The 19,606-nt window shown below is 39.0% G+C and overlaps 1 protein-coding gene across 5 annotated transcripts in view; it reads left to right on the plus strand.

Moving 5' to 3' along the window:
- MSRA (methionine sulfoxide reductase A) overlaps positions 1 to 19,606 on the plus strand; it is a 388,589-nt gene that overhangs the window by 171,910 nt on the left and 197,073 nt on the right. For all 5 annotated transcript variants that reach the window (XR_008618287.1, XR_008618289.1, XR_008618288.1 and 2 more), the window contains exon 3: positions 14,892 to 15,011. Coding sequence is in view for 2 of the 5 variants with exons in the window: in XM_055087349.1 (XP_054943324.1) it covers positions 14,892 to 15,011 (120 nt within the window). In the remaining 3 variants the exon portion in view is untranslated. The remainder of the gene's footprint in view (positions 1 to 14,891; positions 15,012 to 19,606) is intronic.

A 19,606-nucleotide genomic window follows, 5' to 3' on the forward strand; every position in this document is an offset into this window, starting at 1 on the left:
GCAATAAAATGAGATAAAAGAAGGAGAATAATAATGGGACAGGGACATATAGAACTGTTAAAATCAGTTAGAATGATCCTTGTCTCTCTGTTTCTCTCAAACCCTGCTTCCGATCTGTCAGGAAATCCTTTTGGTTCTACAAAAAGTATCCCAAATCTGACCATGACTTGTGACTTCCCCTGCTATTCCCAGGTCTGATCCACCAGTATCTCTCACTTGGGCTATAGCAGTAGTTTCCTAAGCATTCCCTGCTTCTGCGGTTAGTGCACTCCAGTCTGTTCTCAGCAGAGAACAGCCAGAGCGAACCTTGTAAAACATGAGTTATGTCATTCCCCTCTCCTGCGCAGAACTCAACCATGGCTGTTCATTTCGCTCAGAGTAAAATCCCGAGCCCTTACAGTAGCCCCCAAGGCCCTACACGATCCGGCTCAGCTGAGCTACGTCCCACTGCTTCCCCTGCTTGCTCCGCCCAAGCCATCCTGGCTTCTTTCCTGCCCCTTAAACATACAGGCATGTTCTTGGTGCCTTTGTAGTGATGCTTTTCTCTGCCTGGAACACTGCGTACCCCAGATAACTGAATGGGTGACCTCCTTACTGCCTTCAAGTCTTTACTGAAGTCACCATCTCTTTGAGGTCCACCCCAAGACCTTATTTAATATTGCACCTTCCCCAGCACTCCTGATCCCTGACTCTGTTCTACTTTTCTTTTCTTTACTTTTTTTTAATAGCTCTTTACCTCTTACTTGCTATATCGTGTGCTTATTTCTTATTTTTAGTGTATATTATTTGTCTTTTGCCACTAGAGTGTAAGCTCTGTAAGAGGTTAGGATCTTTGTTTCGTTCACTCATGTGTTCCATGTGCCGAGAGCCCTTCTTGGCACATGGTAGGCAATGAATAAATATTTCTTGCATACGTGAATGAAGAGCAGTGTGTTATTAGTGCAGGAACAGACAAATGAATGGAATATAACAGACAGCCCAGAAACAGGATCACTCATAATGATATAGGATAGAGATGACATTAGAGATAAGTGAGGAAGTAATAGATTATTTAATAAATAATAATTTATTTGGGGTACTTGGTTATCCATATAGAAGAAAGTAAATTGAATTCCTACTTCATACCCTACGCAAAAAATTATTTCCAGATGGATTAGCAACCTAAAATGAAGATCAAAACTTTAAAAGTTCTGAAAATATAGGATACTATCTTTATGACTTTAATGTATAGAAAGAGTTCTTATGCATTACATACAAAAAGCACAAATTATAAAGGAAAATATAGAGAAATTTAACCACAATTAAAATTTAAAATACTTGCATGACAATAGGCATCATAAATGAAGGTAAAAGGCACATCAGATACAAGATGATATCTGCAAACATAAAATTGACAGAAGAATTCGTGTTCTGAATATATAAAAACTCCAACAAATCAACAAGAAAAATATAATAAGCTAATAGAAAAATGGACAAAAGCAATTTACAAAAGAGAAAACATGAATGGCCAGTAAACAATATGAAAAGATGCTTAACCTTACTGGTAATTAGCCAAGTATATGTTAAAATCACAATGAGGTAAAATTCTGAAACATCTCATTGGCTAAAATTTATCTAACTCGTAACACCAAATGTTTTCAAGGCCCAAGAGAGATCTCCTACACTGCGTGTGGGTCAGTTCCACCTGGCAAGCTCTTTCTGCTTGCTTGTCCCTGGACGCAAGGAGCCAGAGTGCCTAGGCAACAGCAGCAGCATATAATTCAGTGGACTCTTGCTGGGTCCCCTGGTGAACCTGTACCCTTCTGGGGACCAGGACCTCTAACTCTGTCTACAGAGCCAAGAGTTCTGGGACAGGAAGTACAGAGTCTCCCAGTGGGTCATTAGGAGTGGTGGTAAGTGGAGCCAATCCTGTTTTCACCCCTTTTTTCTAATACATGTATTTTTCGTTTTGGGGACACAGTACCCCAGTATCTTTGGGGTCATTGATTCACTGCATATTTAGTGTTCCGAAAGATAGCACTGTACCCTCACAGAGAATTGTCCCTGAACTGGTGCTGCAACTGTGCCTTGGGGATGTTCCAGTGCTTAATCAGAACGGCAGCTTCTGGGTGGTGTGGTATATAATAAGATAGGTGGAAACGGTAGTCATGCATTCATTGCTGCATCTTTTGTGCTGTGAACCGGGTCTCCTGGTCGGAAACAGTGTTATATGTAACAGCAGTTGGCTGAGATTCTGAAAGCAGGAAAGTGAAACCTACACTTGGAATATGTCTGTTACTGTGAGAACAAACCACCGGCCCTTTCAGCATGGAAGGAACCCAGCGTTTCCCCTTTGCCACCTAGCAGTTGGTTGTTCCCCTTGAGAAATGGTGCTGTACAAGGTGCTTGGAGTTGATATTTGGTGATGGCAATAGTGGATAAACTTGGTAAGTGGGAGTCCACTGTTGTGCCAGTGTTGACTCCATCTCTGCCACCATGGCCACTTTGTTCCTGTGCCCATCATGCCAGTACTGGGGTGGCCAATGGAACAGGCTGACCAGGCTGACCAACAAAGCCAGGTCACTTTGTCAGCTTTGATGTTTAGTGCCTCTTTCTTGGTGGATGCCCGGTGACTGGCTTTAATATGTGATGCAGATATCTTCATAGCACATACTCACTCCTATGTCCATCCACATGTTTCTACCTCAGATTTCCTTGTTCCTGATCTTTCAGTTTTTTGTTTTTTTTTTTCCAGTACGCGGGCCTCTCACTGTTGTGGCCTCTCCCGTTGCGGAGTACAGGCTCCGGACGCGCAGGCTCAGCGGCCCTGGCTCACGGGCCCAGCTGCTCCGTGACATGTGGGATCTTCCCGGACCGGGGCACGAACCCGTGTCCCCTGCATTGGCAGGCGGACTCTCAACCACTGCGCCACCAGGGAAGCCCTGATCTTTCTGTATTTTTGTTTTTGGATTCTCACTAGCCTGCCAAGCCATTTTCTAAAGGCTTGATTTCTAAAGTTGGGCTATTTTCCTTCCACATGAGGTGGGTAACTGGTGCACTGTTTGAAGGTCACCAGTTGGGAGGATTTTCCTTTATCACTATTTATTATGGCCACTCCTGAGTGAGACTACAGTGTGGCGGCTATGAATTTTTGGCTTGCATCTGTACATAGTAAGCCAACCATTTATAAACCAAAATCCAGCCTTTTTCTTGTCCTTCAGCTGGTTGTATAGCATCCCCTTACATCCATAGGTGTGAACTGAGGGAGTGGTTTTGGTGCAACCCTGGTGGACGCTGTGGGAGTCTGGCTACTTATTCCTACAAGACCACCTGGTCCTGCTTATGTATGATTCCAGACGCACAGCTTCTATCTTGTGATGGATTGCTGTTGCACTCTTTTGACATTATGATTTGGTGGGTCTGACAAGGCTTAGATTTTGATGGGCAGTTTTAGCCACATGGTCTCATAGCTGGGCACTCCGCAGTAAGTATCACTAGTACCCAAGTGATGGTCTTGAGGTACCTATTCTCATTTAAAGAAACGAGCCTTCTTGGAGAAATGGCTAATTCCAGACATGGGGTAGGAAATATACAAGCCTGGAACATCCTGTCATACCAGATAGCAAGGAAGCAATAAGAGACTATTGAGAGTATTTCAAAAGGGACTCAGGAGACAATTTGAAGAAGCTCTCCCTAGCCAAAGATATTACAGGTAGAGCTTACAAGAGAGGGGTAATTGAAAGGGTGAAACATATCAAATATGTTTAAATAAATGCATTTATCATATTTTAAAAACTAATTGGTCGGACTTCCCTGGTGGCACAGTGGTTAAGAATCCGCCTGCCAATGTAGGGCACTCGGGTTCAAGCCCTGGTCTGGGAAGATCCCACATGCCATGGAGCAACTAAACCCGTGGTGCTACAACTACTGAACCTGCACTCTAGAGCCCATGAGCCACAACTACTGAGCCCACGTGCCACAACTACTGAAGCCTGTGCACCTAGAGCCCATGCTTCACAACAAGAGAAGCCACTGCAATGGGGAACCTGTGCACTGCAACAAAGAGTAGCCCCTGCTCGCCGCAACTAGAGATAGCCTGCGCACAGCAACAAAGACCCCATGCAGCCATAAATTAAAAAAAAAATCTTAAAAAAAAAAATTGGTGTGCACTGCAACAAAGAGTAGCCCCTGCTCGCCGCAACTAGAGATAGCCTGCGCACAGCAACAAAGACCCCATGCAGCCATAAATTAAAAAAAAAATCTTAAAAAAAAAAATTGGTCAGCCTTGGAGTGGGCAAGTTCATCATCTTGAAGACTGCTAAGTAAATGGACATAATCCAACATTTATCTTCCCTTTATTTTATGAACTGTATCACTGAGTAACAAAATAATAGTTGAGGGGAAGCTTTTCACTATAAAGGTATTTCAACTAATGAATGAAAAAGAAGTGAGAGAATTGAAAATCACCATTTTGCAGCTCTCAAGGAATTAACACATCTAAGCATTGAGCATCAGTAGATGCTAACATCACAAAAAGAGAGATGACCAGACATTATGTGCTTCTTGATCAAAGAACATAGAAACCAGTCTGTAAAGACTGGAAGAAGTGTTTGCTCCTTCAAATGCACAGACCCTAGAAGGTATATATATGTGTAACTGAATCACTTTGCTGTACAGCAGAAATTAACACATTGTAAATCAACTATACTTCAATAAAATAAAAATTTGAAAAATTCACAGACACTAACGCAAGGCTACATGGATCATGAAGAATCAGGCAAATATGACACCGCCAAAAGAAACGAATACAGCTCCAAAGGCAAAGAAACGGAGATCTGTGCTTTGCCTGACAACAAATTCAAAACAATCGTCTTAAAGAAATTGAATGAAATGCAAGAGAACACAGGTAGACAACTAAACAAAATCAAGAAAATGATGCATGAATAAAGTGAAAAGTTTAATAAAGAAATAAAACCATAAAAAGAGCTAAACAGAATTATTGGAGCTGAAGAATACAGTGGAATGTTGACGTTCAGTAGAGAACTTCAACAAACAGATTTGTTCATGTAGAAGAATGAATCAGTGAACACAAAGACAAATCATTTGAAATTAGCTAGTTTGAGGAACAAAAAGGACAAAGAATGAAAAAGAGTGAAGAAAGCTTATACGAATTATGTGATACCCTCAAGTGTTTGAAAATTTCTATCCTGGGAGTCCTAGAAGGAGAAGAGAGAGAGAAAGGCGCGAAAAGATTATTTAAAGAAATAATAGCTGAAAACTTTGCAAGTCTTGGGAATGATAATGACACGCAAGTATAGGAAGCTCAAAGGACCCCAAGCAGGATCAACCCAAAGAACATTACTGTGAGATACATTGTAATTAAAATGTTAAAAGCCAAAGACAAGGATAGAATTTTGAAAGCAGCAAGAGAAAAATGACTTGTCCTATGCAAGGGGATCTCCATGAGGCTATCAGTGGATTTCTCTGCAGAAACCTTGCAGACCAGTAGGTGGTGGGATGGTATATTCAAAGTGCTGAAAGAAAAAACTGCCAGGTAAGAATACTATACCAAACAAACTGTCCTTCAGAAATGAAGAAGAGTTAAAAGACATTCCCAGATAAACAAAAGCTATGGGAGTTCATCACCACTAGACCTGCCTTAGAAGAAATGTTAAGAGAGTTCTTCAGGTCGAAATGAAAGGATGCTAAGTAAACAACGTGAAAATATATAAAAGTATAAGACTGACTGGTAAAGGTAAAAATGCAATCAAATGCAGAACACCCTAATTCTGTAATGGAGGTGTGCAAGTCACTTTAACTCTAGTAGAAAAGTTAAAAACCAATAATATTAAAAATAACTATAGCTGTAGTAACTTATTAACAGATGAACAGTATAAAAAAATGTAAAGTGTGACATCAATGGCATAAAATGTGAGGGAAAGAGAAGTAAAAGTATAGAGTTTTTGTACGTAATCGAAGCTAAGTTATCAGCTTAAAATAGACTATTATATCTATAAGATGTTTAATGTAAGCCTTATGGTAACCACAAAGGAAAAAACCTATAGTAGTTACACAAAAGACAAAGGTATTAAAGAATACCATTACAAAAGATGAATTATAAAGGAAGACAGTAAGAGAGGAAAAAGAAAGAAGGAAGTAAAAAAAAAAAGGCAGTCAGAAAATAATGAGTAAAATGGCAATAGAAAGTTCTTACCTATCAATAAGTACTTTAAACATAAATGAACTAAATTCTTCATTCAAGAGACACATAGTGGCTGAATGGATTAAAAAAAAACAGTATTCAACAATATGCTGCCTATAAGAGACTCACACTAGCTTTAAGTACACACATAGGTAGAAAGCAAAGGGATGGAAAAAGATACTCCATGCAAATGGTAACCAACAGATAACAGGAGTGACTATACTTATATCAGATAAAATAGACTTTCATTCAAAATTGGTCACAGAGACAAAGAAGGTGACTACACAGTGACAAAGGGATTAATTCATCAAGAGGATATAACAATTGTAAATATATGTATCCAGCATTGGAACATCTAAATATTTAAGGCAAATATTAACAGAACTGAAGGGAGAAATAGGCAGCAATAAAATAATAGTAGTAGACGTCAATACCCCTCTTTTAACATCCGGTAGGTCACCCAGACAGAAAATTAATAAGGAAACAGTAGATCTGAATAACACTAGAAACTAAATATACCTGACAGACATATACAGAATATTCCATCCAACAGCACCAGAATACACATTCTTTGCAAGCACACATGGAATATTCTCCAGGATCAATTATATATTAGGCCACAAAACAAGCCTTAACAAATTTAAGAAAACTGAAGTCACATCTAGTATGTTTTCCAAACACAATGGTATGAAAGTGGAAATAAATAACAGGAGGAAAACTGAAATATTCAAAAGTAGTGGAAATCAAACTATACACTTCTGAGTTAAAGAAGAAATCAAAAGGGAATTCAAGAAAGTATTTTGAGACAAATGAAAATGAAAACACAAATACCAAAACTTATAGGATGCAGTAAAAACATTCCCAAGAGGGAAGCTTATAGTGATAAGTGCGTACATTGAAGAAAAAGAAATATCTCAAATAAACAACCTTACTTTACACCTTAAGGATTTAGAAAAAGAATAATCTAAGCCCAAAGTTACCAGAAGGAAGGAAATAATAAAGATCACAGCAGAAGTAAATGAAATCAAGACTAGAAAGAAAACAGAAAAAAATCATTGAAACTAAGAGTTGGTTTTTTGAAAAAGATAAACAGAATTGATAAACCTTTAGCTAGACTAACCAAGAATAAAGGAGAGAGGGCTCAAATAAACAAAACTATAAATGAGACATTACAACTGATACCACAGAAATACAAAGGATCATAAAAGACTGCTGTGAAGAAGTATACACCAACAAGTTGGATAACCTAGAAGAAATGGATAAGGGCCTAGAAACATACAACCTACCAAGACTGAATCATGAAGACAGAAAATCTGAGCAAACCAATTAAGGAGACTGAGATAGTAATAAAAAAAAACCTACCCCCTCAAAAAGACCCAGGACCAGATATCTTCACTGGCAAATTCTGCCAAACATTTAAAGAAGAATTAACGCTAGTCCTCAAACTCTTCCAAAAAAAACTGAAGAGGAGGGGACAGTCTCAAACTAATTTTATGAGGCCGGCATTACCCTGATATAAAAGCCTGATAAAGACGCTACAAGAGAAGAAAACTACAAGCTAGGATCACTGAATAATGTAAATGCAAAATTTCTCAACAAAATATTAGCAAATCAAATTCAACAGCACATTGGAAGGATCACACAGCATGATCAAGCAGGATTTATCCCTGGGATGCAAGGATGGGTCAACAGCTGCAAATTAGTAAATGAGATATACCAGATTAATAGAATGAAGGATAAAAATCATGACTCGCAATAGATGCAGAGAAATCGTCTGCCAAAATTCATCACCCTTTCATGACAAAAGCTCTCAAACAAATTTGAGAGGTATTGGAGAAACAGACTTCAATGTAATAAAGGCCAAATATGACAGACCCACAGATAATGTCATAGTCAGTGGTGAAAAGCTGAAAGCTTTTCTGTTGGGATCAGAAGCAAGATACTCTCTATACTCCTATTCAACATAATACTGGAAATCTTATCCAGAGCAATTAGGCAAGAAATGGAAATTAAAGGTATCCTATCAGAAAGGAAGAAGTAAAATTGTCTGTCGATGACATGATCTTATATATAGAATACCCTAAACACTTCACCAAAAAACTGTTAAAAGTAATCAATGAATTCAGTAAAGTTACAGTAATGCAACATATGAAAATCAGTTGCATTTCCATACAGTAAAAATGAAATATATGAAAGAGAAATAGAGAAAACAATCTCACTCACAATAGCATCAAAAGCAATAAAATAATCAGGAATAAATTTACCCAAGGAAGTGACAAATATTTATACTGTAAACTATAAGACATTGATGAAAGAAATTGAAGAAGACACAAATAAGAGGAGAGATATCTCATGTTCATGGATTGGAAAGATTAATATTGTTAAAATGTCCATACTACCCAAGGCCATTCTATAGATTAAATGTAATTCCACATCAAACCCAATATCAAAATTCCAATGGCATTTTTTACAGAAATAGAAAAAATAATCCTAAAATGTGTATGGAACCACAAAAGATCCCAAAGAGCCAAATCAATTTTGAGAAAGAACAAAGCTGAAGGCATCACACTTCCTGATTTCAAATTATACTACAAAACTATAGTAATCAAAACAATATGTTACTGCAATAAAAACAGACACATAGAAGTGTCCAATGAAATATGACCAATGAAATAGAATAGAATAGACTAGACTAGACTAGACTAGAATAGAATAGAGAGCCCGAAAATAAACTCATGCATATATGGTCAACTAACACTTGACAATGGAGCCAAGAATACTCAGTGGGGAAAAGTCTATTAAATAAATGATGTTGAGAGAAATGGATATTCACATACAAAAAAATGGACCCCTGTCTCACACCACTCACAAAAATTAACTTGAAATGAATTGAAGACTTGAATGTAAAGATCTGAAACCATAGAACTCCTAGAAGGAAACATAGAGGAAAAAAATCTCCTTGACATTGGCCTTGGCAATGATATTTTGGATATGACACCAAAAGCACAAGCAACAAAGCAAAAATAAACAAGTGACATTACATCAAACTAAAAAGCTTATGCACAGCCACAGAAACAGCAGAATGAAGAAGCAATGGAATGGAGAAAATATTTGCAAACCATGTATCAGATAAGGGGTTAATATCCAAAATATATAGGGAACTCATACAATTCAATAACCCCTCCCTCAGAAAAAACTCTCCAAATTATCTGATTGAAAATGGCAGAGGACCTGAATAGACATTTTTCTAAGAAGACTTACAAATGGTCAAGTACATGAAAAGATGCTCAACATCACTGATCATCAGGGAAATGCAAATCAAACCCACAATGAGATATCACTTCACATCTGTTAGAATGGCTACTGCTGAAAAGGCAAAAGATAACAAGGATGGCAAGGATGTGGAGAAAAGAGAACCCTAGTGCACTGTTGGTGGGAATGTCAATAGGTAAAGCCATTATGGAAAACAGAATGGAGGTTCCTCAGAAATTAGAAATAGAACTACCAAATAATCAAGCAATCCACTTCTGGGTATATATCCAAAGGAAATGAAATCAGTATCTCGAAGAGATATCTGCACTCCCATGTTCATTCCAGCATTATCAGCCATAGCCAAGAGATGGAAACAACCTAAATGGCTATTAACAGACTAATGGATAAGGATGGTGTGCTATTGATGTGTATATAAATATGTATATGTATGTGTGTGTGTGTGTGTGTATACACACACACACACACACACAAACATAATGTAATATTAACCATAAAAAACAAAGGAATTCTGTCATTTGTGACAATGTGGGTAGACCTTTAGGGCATTATCCTAAATGAAATAAGTCATACAGAGAAAGACAAATACTGTATAATTTCACTTACATTAGAAGCTAAAAAACAGACAAATTCATAGAACAGAGAGTAGAATGGTGGTTTCCAGAGGTTGTTGGGGGAATTGTTTACAAGCTTCCAGTTATAAGATGAGTAAGTTCTGGGGATCTAATATTCATCATGGTGACTATAGTTAATGATACTGTACTTTATAGTTGACAGTTGCTAAGAGAGTAGATTTTAAATATTCTCACTACAAAACATTGTAATTGTGTGAGGTGATAAATGTGTTAACTAACCTTATTGTTTTAATTATTTCACAGTATATATGTGTGTCAAATATGTGATGATGTTATAAATGTCATATGCCAATTATATACCAATAAAGCTGGAAAAAAACTTTTAAAAAGTTAAAAAAAATTACATAGTACCACCTATAGTTTTGCCAAAGGATGAAATCTGAGGTTGATCACACCTCTGGATGCAGCAGCAAATTTGCAGGAAATATTGAGGATAGAGGAACAGTTGAATTGCACCACAAGAATGCAATTGGCAAAATCCACACTGTGGGAAATTCTGCAGGTCAAGTGGCTCATGTTTTCTTCAATAGATAAATTAAAAGGAAAAGAATGGAGAGGGAGGGCTTCCCTGGTGGTGCAGTGGTTGAGAGTCCGCCTGCTGATACAGGGGACATGGGTTCGTGCCCCGGTCCGGGAAGATCCCACATGCCGCGGAGCGGCTGGGCCCGTGAGCCATGGCCGCTGAGACTGCGCGACCGGAGCCTGTGCTCCGCAACGGGAGAGGCCACAACAGTGAGAGGCCCGCGTAACGCAAAAAAAAAAAAAAAAGAAAAAGAATGGAGAGGGAACCTGTCAATTGAAAGAACTTTAAAGACATAATCAGATTTTTTAAAATGAGCAAGAAGACCAACGTATAGTATCAGGATGGATAACTTGAGTGATAAAAATATAAAGAAACATAAGGAAGTGAATACTATAAAATTCAGACAGTGGTTAGTTTTGGGGGGAGGAAGGGAGTTGTGACTGGGGTGTAATACAAGGAGGGATTTCTGGGGTGGGTGGCAAAGTTCTAAATCTTGACCTGGGTGGTGGTTAGTAGGCCATTTGAGTAATAATAGACATTGAATTTTGCATCTGCTTTGTGTGGTTTTTCTGTATCTGTTTTACTTTATAATAAAAGGTTAAAATATAAAATATTTTAAATAAAATAGTGCATACTACATCTTCTTTGATGATATTCATGTTGTTTACTAGACTACTGTAAATTCTGAGAAATTCTGCCATTAATAAACCTTACTTTGTTTAAACACACACACACTCGAAGCCAAATAAAAGAATGCTTAGGTTATACTGGAAGCCACCAGATAAAACATCTGATTGCGTCAAGGAGGAGTTTTATTCTTAGAGCTACTGCTTATCCTAAGTTAAGTACCTTTCTAAAAATTTTGACATTGGTTATATAACAGTTCCCTGGAGGATTATTTCAGCCACACATGACCCCTGCTTGGAGACCTTTGACCAGCTGGAGCTAGTTCATTTTCCCTGCTATCAGAGGTCTTATCTTGATCCTTATTAAACATAAAAGGAATAAATTTTTGTTTGGTCATTTTAAGTTTTATATCAATAAATTTTTGTTTGGTCATTTTAAGTTTTATATCACGAGGATGTAGTGAAGACATAAAAGATATAGACTCTGGGGCCGTCTGTGTGGTACTATAGACATGGTCAGGATAGGCTGGTTGCTAAAATAGCCCGTTATATACCGTGTGTGGAGAATACTGAAAGCATGCAGTCCTCTTCGGTACCATCACTGTTAGTCGCAGTGAGATACAGAAATATTTTATTCGATGAACTCCTCAGATTTCTGAACTTCAGGGGCTATGGTGCCTCAACTTGGCACACCGCACGGCTCCTGGATGCCTTTGTGGCCTTTTATGTTCAGTAATGCTGCCCAGCTCCTTTTCTACCTGTCCTTCTCCAGAGATTCCCTGTCATCATTCCTGTGATGGTTAATTTTATGTGTCGACTTGGCTAAGGGATGCCCAGAAAGCTGGTAAAACATCATTTCTGGGTGTGTCAGTGAGCGGTTCTGGAAGAGATTAGCATTTGAATCAGTACACTGAGTAGATCAACCTCACCAGTGTGGGGCACCATCCAAACCATTGCGGGTCTGCACGGAGCCAAATGGCAGAGGCAGGGGGAATTCACTGTCTGCTTGAGCTGGGACACGCATCTCCTCCTGTCCTTGAGCGTCAGTGCTCCTGGTTATCAGGTCTTCAGACTTAGACTGGGATTCACATCATTGCTTCTCAGCCTTTCAGGTTTGGACTAGAATTATAGTACCACCTTTCCTGGGCCTCCAGCTTGCGGACTGTAGCTCATGGGACTCCTCAGCCTCCATAACTGTGAGAGCCAATTCATCATAATGAATCTCTCTTTATATATATATTTGTATAAATCCTGTTGGTTCTGTTTCTTTGGAGAACCCTGACTAATATAATTCCCTCATCCCAGGAATGCAGGGAAGTAAAATTAGCAGTGAATCCTTGTTTCAGAGACTTGAGGATTGTCAATTTTAGTAAATACTCAGTAAATATTTAGTTATATTCACTAGCAGCAAACAATTCACTTGTAAACAGGAAAAATGGTATCTAGTGGTGTGTAACTTGAACAATGCATATGCTTATGTTTTTCCTTGAATTTTTTTCTTTCCCGTTAAAAATGTATGTATTTTTTATTCTTAAAGTAATGTAGGGACTTCCCTGGTGGCACAGTGGTTAAGAATCCACCTGCCAATGTAGGGGACATGGGTTCGAGCCCTGTTCCAGGAAGATCCCACATGCCGCGGAGCAACTCAGCCGGTGCACCACAACTACTGAGCCTGTGCTCTAGAGCCCGCGAGCCACAACTACTGAGCTCACATGCCACAACTACTGAAGCCCGCGCACCTAGAGCCCATGCTCTGCAACAAGAGAAGCCACCGCAGTGAGAAGCCCACGCACCACAATGAAGAGTAGCCCCTGCTCGCCTCAACTAGAGAAAGCCCGCGCACAGCACTGAAGACCCAACACAGACAAAAAAAAAAAAAAAAAAACTATTCCTGGCTTCTGAAAAAAATAATAAAATAAAGTAATGTAAATCTATTACATACAAACTTGAAAAATGAAAAAAATATTTGTATATTCTCACCGCTGTAATATAATCATGATTATGATTTTATATATTTCTAGTCTATTTTGGTATGAGTTTTTTTCATAGTTTTGTAATAAAAACATGCATATAACCGTGATTTTCCCTTTTAAATTTAGCCTTAGGTAATTATGATATAATTATATACATATTTCCATATTGCATTGTTATCACAATAGTAATTTTTTTACTGCATTAAACTTCATCATTTGGCTCTATCATATTTTTTAACTGTTAACCTACTTTTGGTTAGTATGTTTCCCATCACAGTTGAGCAAATATATTTTTTATAATGTATAACATCGTGCACATTTCTTTTTGGTTGTTGCTCTGAATTCTTAAAGTACTATATTAACAAGTGTCAAGAATTTCAGTAAACTTCTATCTAATTTTTCTTTTAGCTCTGTCATCAAATCTAGCAAATCTAGTGATTGTTAAAGTAGGAGGAATATATTAATTTGCCAACTGTTGTTCTACCCACGATCTTAATTATATATGACTTAATAAAGCCATGTAAAACTTGAGTGAGGCAGTAATCTTGTTTACATCTAGGAATTGACCACAGAATAGCAGTTGTGGACAGTTTAGAAACTCGTGGTAGAAAAATGAAGATTCTTTATTTGGAGCCCAGGAAAAGTAATGCAGCATTTTAGATGTGTCTAAGTATGTGCATCCTTGAGAGACGGTTCTTAGTTTTCATCATAGGTTCAAAGGAATCCAATAACTAACCACTGGTTTGAGCACAATGTTTGCTAGTTGAATGGAATGCCATTTTTGTGAGTTTCTTTATTTGTTGTTCCCTCTTTGCCTGCCTTCCTCTGTCTCTCTTTCCTTATTCATTATGTTCGGTACTCGAACTCAGAAAAAGGTTCTTTTTGGTGAGCAGTGATTTATCACATGAAAGTTTCTAATGACTTTAAAAATTAAAAAAAAACTGAACACATGTGCAATCATTAATCAAATACTGTGTCAATCTGTTTTGATTTGGGGAAGTTTTCCCATTTAAATCAGTAATTTAGTGTTACCTTCCTTTGTTAGAATTTTTAAAGAAAACACGACCAGGATGCTGATCATTAAATAAATTTCTACTATTCCTACAGCTTACTATGTTTTGACAAGTCCATAATGAACTGAGTGTGAAAATCATTCATCAAATGCAGTTATCCTTTTGCTGTGTTATTTCAAAAGGTATAGCTTTACTAACTCCATTAAAATTTGAGGCTTTCTAAATTTTTGCACAACTAAAGCAAAGAGACATTCTGTGAAAATAACCTTAAATAAAATTCTTTTTAGATGTTAAAAACTCTACTTCTTTAAAAGATAAAATCTTAGTCATTTTTGATTACCAGATGACAGGAACAACTTCTCTTTTCTAGTGTAACAGGGCTTCTGATATGCAATGACCACCTTGTTTTTTTTTTTTTTTTTTTTTTGTGGTATGCGGGCCTCCCTCTGTTGTGGCCTCTTCCGTCGCGGAGCACAGGCTCCAGACGCGCAGGCTCAGCGGCCACGGCTCACGGGCCCAGCCGCTCCGCGGCACGCGGGATCCCCCCAGACCGGGGCGCGAACCCGGTTCCCCTGCATCGGCAGGCGGACGCGCAACCACTGCGCCACCAGGGAAGCCCGACCACCTTGTTTTTGATAAAGGACTAATCAGTATCATATTTTTTTCTTAGGAATGGGCTGTTTCTGGGGAGCTGAAAGGAAATTCTGGACCCTGAAAGGAGTATATTCGACTCAAGTTGGTTATGCAGGAGGCTACACTCCCAATCCTACTTATGAAGAAGTCTGCTCAGGTAGGAAGAATTTGCTCTATCATATAAGGAACAAGGACGGACTTGTCCCTGCTGGCGGATGACAGGATCTTTAAAATGGAAATAAATTTTTTGTGTGTTTTCTCAGTCTTCTCTTGCCCGTTTCTATAAATATACTTGCTGGCCTTTCACTTCATATTTTTAGAAGATAATAGACTTCCTACAGAATGTGTCATTTAGCTTTTGTTGCAGAAAAATCACCCTGAAACTTAATCGCTAAAACAGTCATTTGTTACCTTATGATTCTGTGGGTCAGCAATTTAGACTAAGCTCAGCCTGGTGGTTCTTCTGGTTTCATCTGGGTTCATTCATGTAATTCCAGTCAACTGGTGGGTTGCCTGGGGGCTAGTTGGTCTTTGATGGCTTTGCTCATACATCTGGCAGTTGCTGCTGGCTGTCACTTCCTCTTGCCTGGGGTAATGGGGATGATGGGACATATGTTTTCACACACTGGCCTGGGTGAATTCACGTGATGGCGGATGCAGAGATTAGGAGCAGTAAGAGAGGACAAGCACCATTCTGCTAGTACTTTTCAAGTCTCTGAGTCACATTTACTATTGGTCCCATTGGCCAAAGCAGGTCACATGGTCTAGCCCAGAATCTGTGTGAGAGGGACATCCCAAAGGCAGGTGTACAGGGAGATGTGAAGAAATTGGGACCATCACCACATCACTGTATCACCTGGGACAAATGTGTCATATACCAGACTTGTTTTCTCGAGGGAAAGACACTAAAAATCAGGCTATAATGAAGGGATTGGCAAACTGTGGCTTGCAGGCTAAATCCTGCCTTTTGCCTATTTATATAAAGTATTGTTTTTTTTTAAACACAGACATGACTATTTATTTATGTTATCTGTGAATGTTTTCATGCCACAGTTGTGGTTGAGTGGATGCATCTGAGACAGTATGGCCTGTGAAACCTAAAATGTTTATGATCCGGCCCTTTACAGAAAAATATTTGCTGACCGGGATAGGCAGTTGCCTCCATGGCAAATTCTAGCTCAATTACCAGATAACCTTTCTGGAATTTGTTTTGTTTTGTTATTTCTGGCCTTCAAGGATTTCCTTTTACCTTTCTGCCAACTCTGGTCACATTTAAAACACATTTTTCTCTTAAAATTTTTTTTTCATTTTAAACATAAAAATGGTATATGTTTAAGGTGTACAGCATGATACTTTGATATACATAGTGAAACGATTACTGATAGTCAAGCTAATTAACATACCCGTCTCGTGTCCTTTTTTTCTGTGGTGAGAGCACCTTTGATCTACTCTCTTAGCAAATTCCAAGTATACAGTACAGCATTATTAAGTACAGTCACCAGGCTGTACCTTGTATCTCTACAGCTAATTCATCTTACATAAATGAACGTTTGTACAACATACCCGTCTCCTCGTGTCCTTTTTTTCTGTGGTGAGAGCACCTTTGATCTACTCTCTTAGCAAATTCCAAGTATACAGTACAGCATTATTAAGTACAGTCACCAGGCTGTACCTTGTATCTCTACAGCTAATTCATCTTACATAAATGAACGTTTGTACCCTTTGACCAACATCTCCCCATTTCCCTGGTAACCACCATTCTATTCTCTGCTTCTGTGAGTTCGATTTTTTTAGACTCCGCTTATACGTGAGACGGTGCAGTATTTTTTTCCTGTGTCTAGTTTATTTCACTTAGCATAGCGTCCTACAGGCTCACTCATGTTGTTGCAAATGGCAGGATTTCCTTCATTTTTTTAGGCTGAATAGTATTCCGTTGTGTATGTGCCACATCTTCTTTATCCCTTCATGGATGGACATTTAGGTTGTTTCATACCTTGGCTATTGTGAATAATGGTGCAGTGCACATGGGAGCACAGATGTCTCTTTAAGATACGGATTTCACTTCCTTTGTGTGTATACCCAGAAGAGAGGTTGCTGGATTGTATGATAGTTCTGTTTTGAATTTCTTGAGGCACATCCATACTGTAAAATACATTTTTTAAAAGAATATTTTATTTACTATCTTAAGAGTTCTTAATAGGGAGAGTTTATCTAATATACAGCCCACCACATTGACAGAAATGGGATTTTAAAAAATATGTAAATAGTTTTATCAGTTAAAAATAAAGGTTTGCATTGGTGTTATTTGTGGAGGGCCCTCTCAGCTCTTTGAGGGCACTGCGAATGTAGGTGGGGGGGAAATTGGAGTTTGGGAGTTTGTTCCATAATGAGCGTGTCGATTTGTTTGCTACAATATGAATTCAGATTTTGAAATGAAATTTGATCTGTGCAACAATGAAAATATCATGAAAATATACATATTCTTCTTTTTCTTGCTTCTGGAGAAGAACTGAAATATTCTGATCGGTGTTGAGAATGTGGAATATCGAACAAATACGTTAATGGTTAATCCATTTTTTCCTCTGCTTCTGTTTCAAAATTAAACAAATGCTTATGCAGAACTATAAATAGAGAGGTTCAGATGAACCCTGGAGATTGCCCAGGTGTATCCTCTTAAGTCTTAGGAATGGAAATGAATAGATTCCTTCCTGTAATTGCAGACATGACTTAATAGCCTAAGAGAAAAAGTTGCTAAGAAAACCTCCAGATATCTACTGCTTATACTGTTACTGTCTACCAGCAAAATGTTAATCATCAATTAGAATATCGTGGTTGCTGGTTTGCTCAGACTCTCTCCAATTCAGTTCTTCACCGTAACAAGAACAACATGATAATTGCCCTTTGTTGAACTCCTACCATGTGCCAGACACTGTAACAAGCACTTTTTGCATCTTTGCTTTTTTCCACCTAAGCTTTCAAACAGCCCCATGAAGGGCCTCAGTTTCTGCTTTTTTACAGAAGGAGTGTTGAGGCTCAGAGAGAATAAGTAACTTACCCAAGGTCATATCTCCCGATCTCATTAGGTCTCAGCTCAAAACTTATGCCATTGACTGTGGTGTAAGTCACCCAGCTGTCATCACGGCCCAGCCATTCTCCATCCACCTATTTATGCTTCCCTCCTCCACACAGACTCTTTCATGTATACTTTTGAATCTATCGGTATGCTTTTTAATGATTATTGTAAGGAAAATACCAAGCAGTTTTTTTGGGTCTTTCTGATGTTTACAAGGAAAAAACCCTTTTAGGATACAGTTCATGCAGACATCTGGTGCGTTAGAGGCCTGTAGCCACAGTGAAGTACAGAAACCACGGAGGATGGTAAAGAACTCTCTATTTGATGTGAACACTACCTGCTAAGTTAGTGGTGGCATCCGGAAGCATGGTTGTCATGGAAACTTGTTCCTGATTGGAAAAAGATAGTTATAGGGTCTTATCCAGACTCAGAAGGAGAGATGATTTCTTTCCCCAGGCTTTTTTTTTGTTCTGATCATGAAAGGGAAAAACAAAAAGGCAGAGAGAAGCTGTGATAGAAAGGTCTCTCTAGCACAGAAGTGGTGGAGCCTTCAGATCCCTGGGAATAGCGGGGAAGGAGAACAAACAAGGTCCCCAGCTAATTAAAGATTTTTGACCAAGAAGAGGGATGGGGGAGACAGAAAGCAGGTTATACTGGCAAGGCCTCCCTACTGGGGCCTCAGGTGCTCAAAGCCTTGTTGAGCAAGTCAGCCCTGGAGGGGTCTGCCTGGCAAGAAAGAAAAACCCAGGCTCTGCTAAGATGTATAATCATTGCTGAGGTTTCATGTGAGAGAAATACTAGTCTATGCTCCAGTATTTGCATTAATTTCCAAATTGCTTACTCTTGTGTTTGTAATTAAGCTTGTAAAAGTTTGGTCACAACCAGGAGTCTTTTGTAAAGGTATTCCTTTCTTCCTTCCTTCTTGCCTTCCTTCAAGAAAAGAAGCCCAAGGACCTGAATTGTGTGGCAACTGCCTTCTCTCACAGAGCAGGACGCCTGAGCCTGAGGTGCCATTGGGTTTTTTGGGGGCAGGTGCCAGAATTATAGGGCTTGCACTCAGGAAGGGGTTCTCAAAACCCACTGGGCTAGCTTTACCACTCCCTTCTACCCTGACCGATCATCTGGGAGATGCTTCCAGAGTCAGAGCTTGTGTCAGAGCTTCCACAAGTATTGTCTTGGCGAACAGATTGGTGTTCACAAGCCATGGAACCAGAACCATTGGCTGAAGTTGGTCATGCCTGCTTGCTAGTGGGTATGCATGTGAATGTGGAAGCAGGTGTGTGTCCAGACAGGCTGCATATTAATGTCTGAATGGTGCTTCTGTGTGGCTACAGATGGGCCAGTGATTGGAATTGTGCTTAGGCACGTGGAAAAGACATATGACTTCTAGTAACAGCCAGGAGAGGAGGTGGCCCCTACGGTGACATTCATTAACGGCTCACCAAGGGGTCTGTTACATGCTGGGTGATCTGTGAGAGTCTAGAGCCTAACACATGTAGAAGACCCATGGGGAAAACAGTTCCTCAAGCATTTGCAAAGTTGCCTTTTGGGAATGAAGTATAAAATAAGCCCGTAATGCATCGGAGCCAAGATAGGCAATCACTTAGAAGAGAGCTTGGCTTCTGGGTCTTTGGGACCTCAGAGTAACCTGACGGAATGCCCTGACGTATGTAAAAGGA

This window comes from Physeter macrocephalus, chromosome 9, assembly GCF_002837175.3.
Source record: "Physeter macrocephalus isolate SW-GA chromosome 9, ASM283717v5, whole genome shotgun sequence".
Classification (NCBI taxonomy): Eukaryota; Metazoa; Chordata; class Mammalia; order Artiodactyla; family Physeteridae; genus Physeter; species Physeter macrocephalus.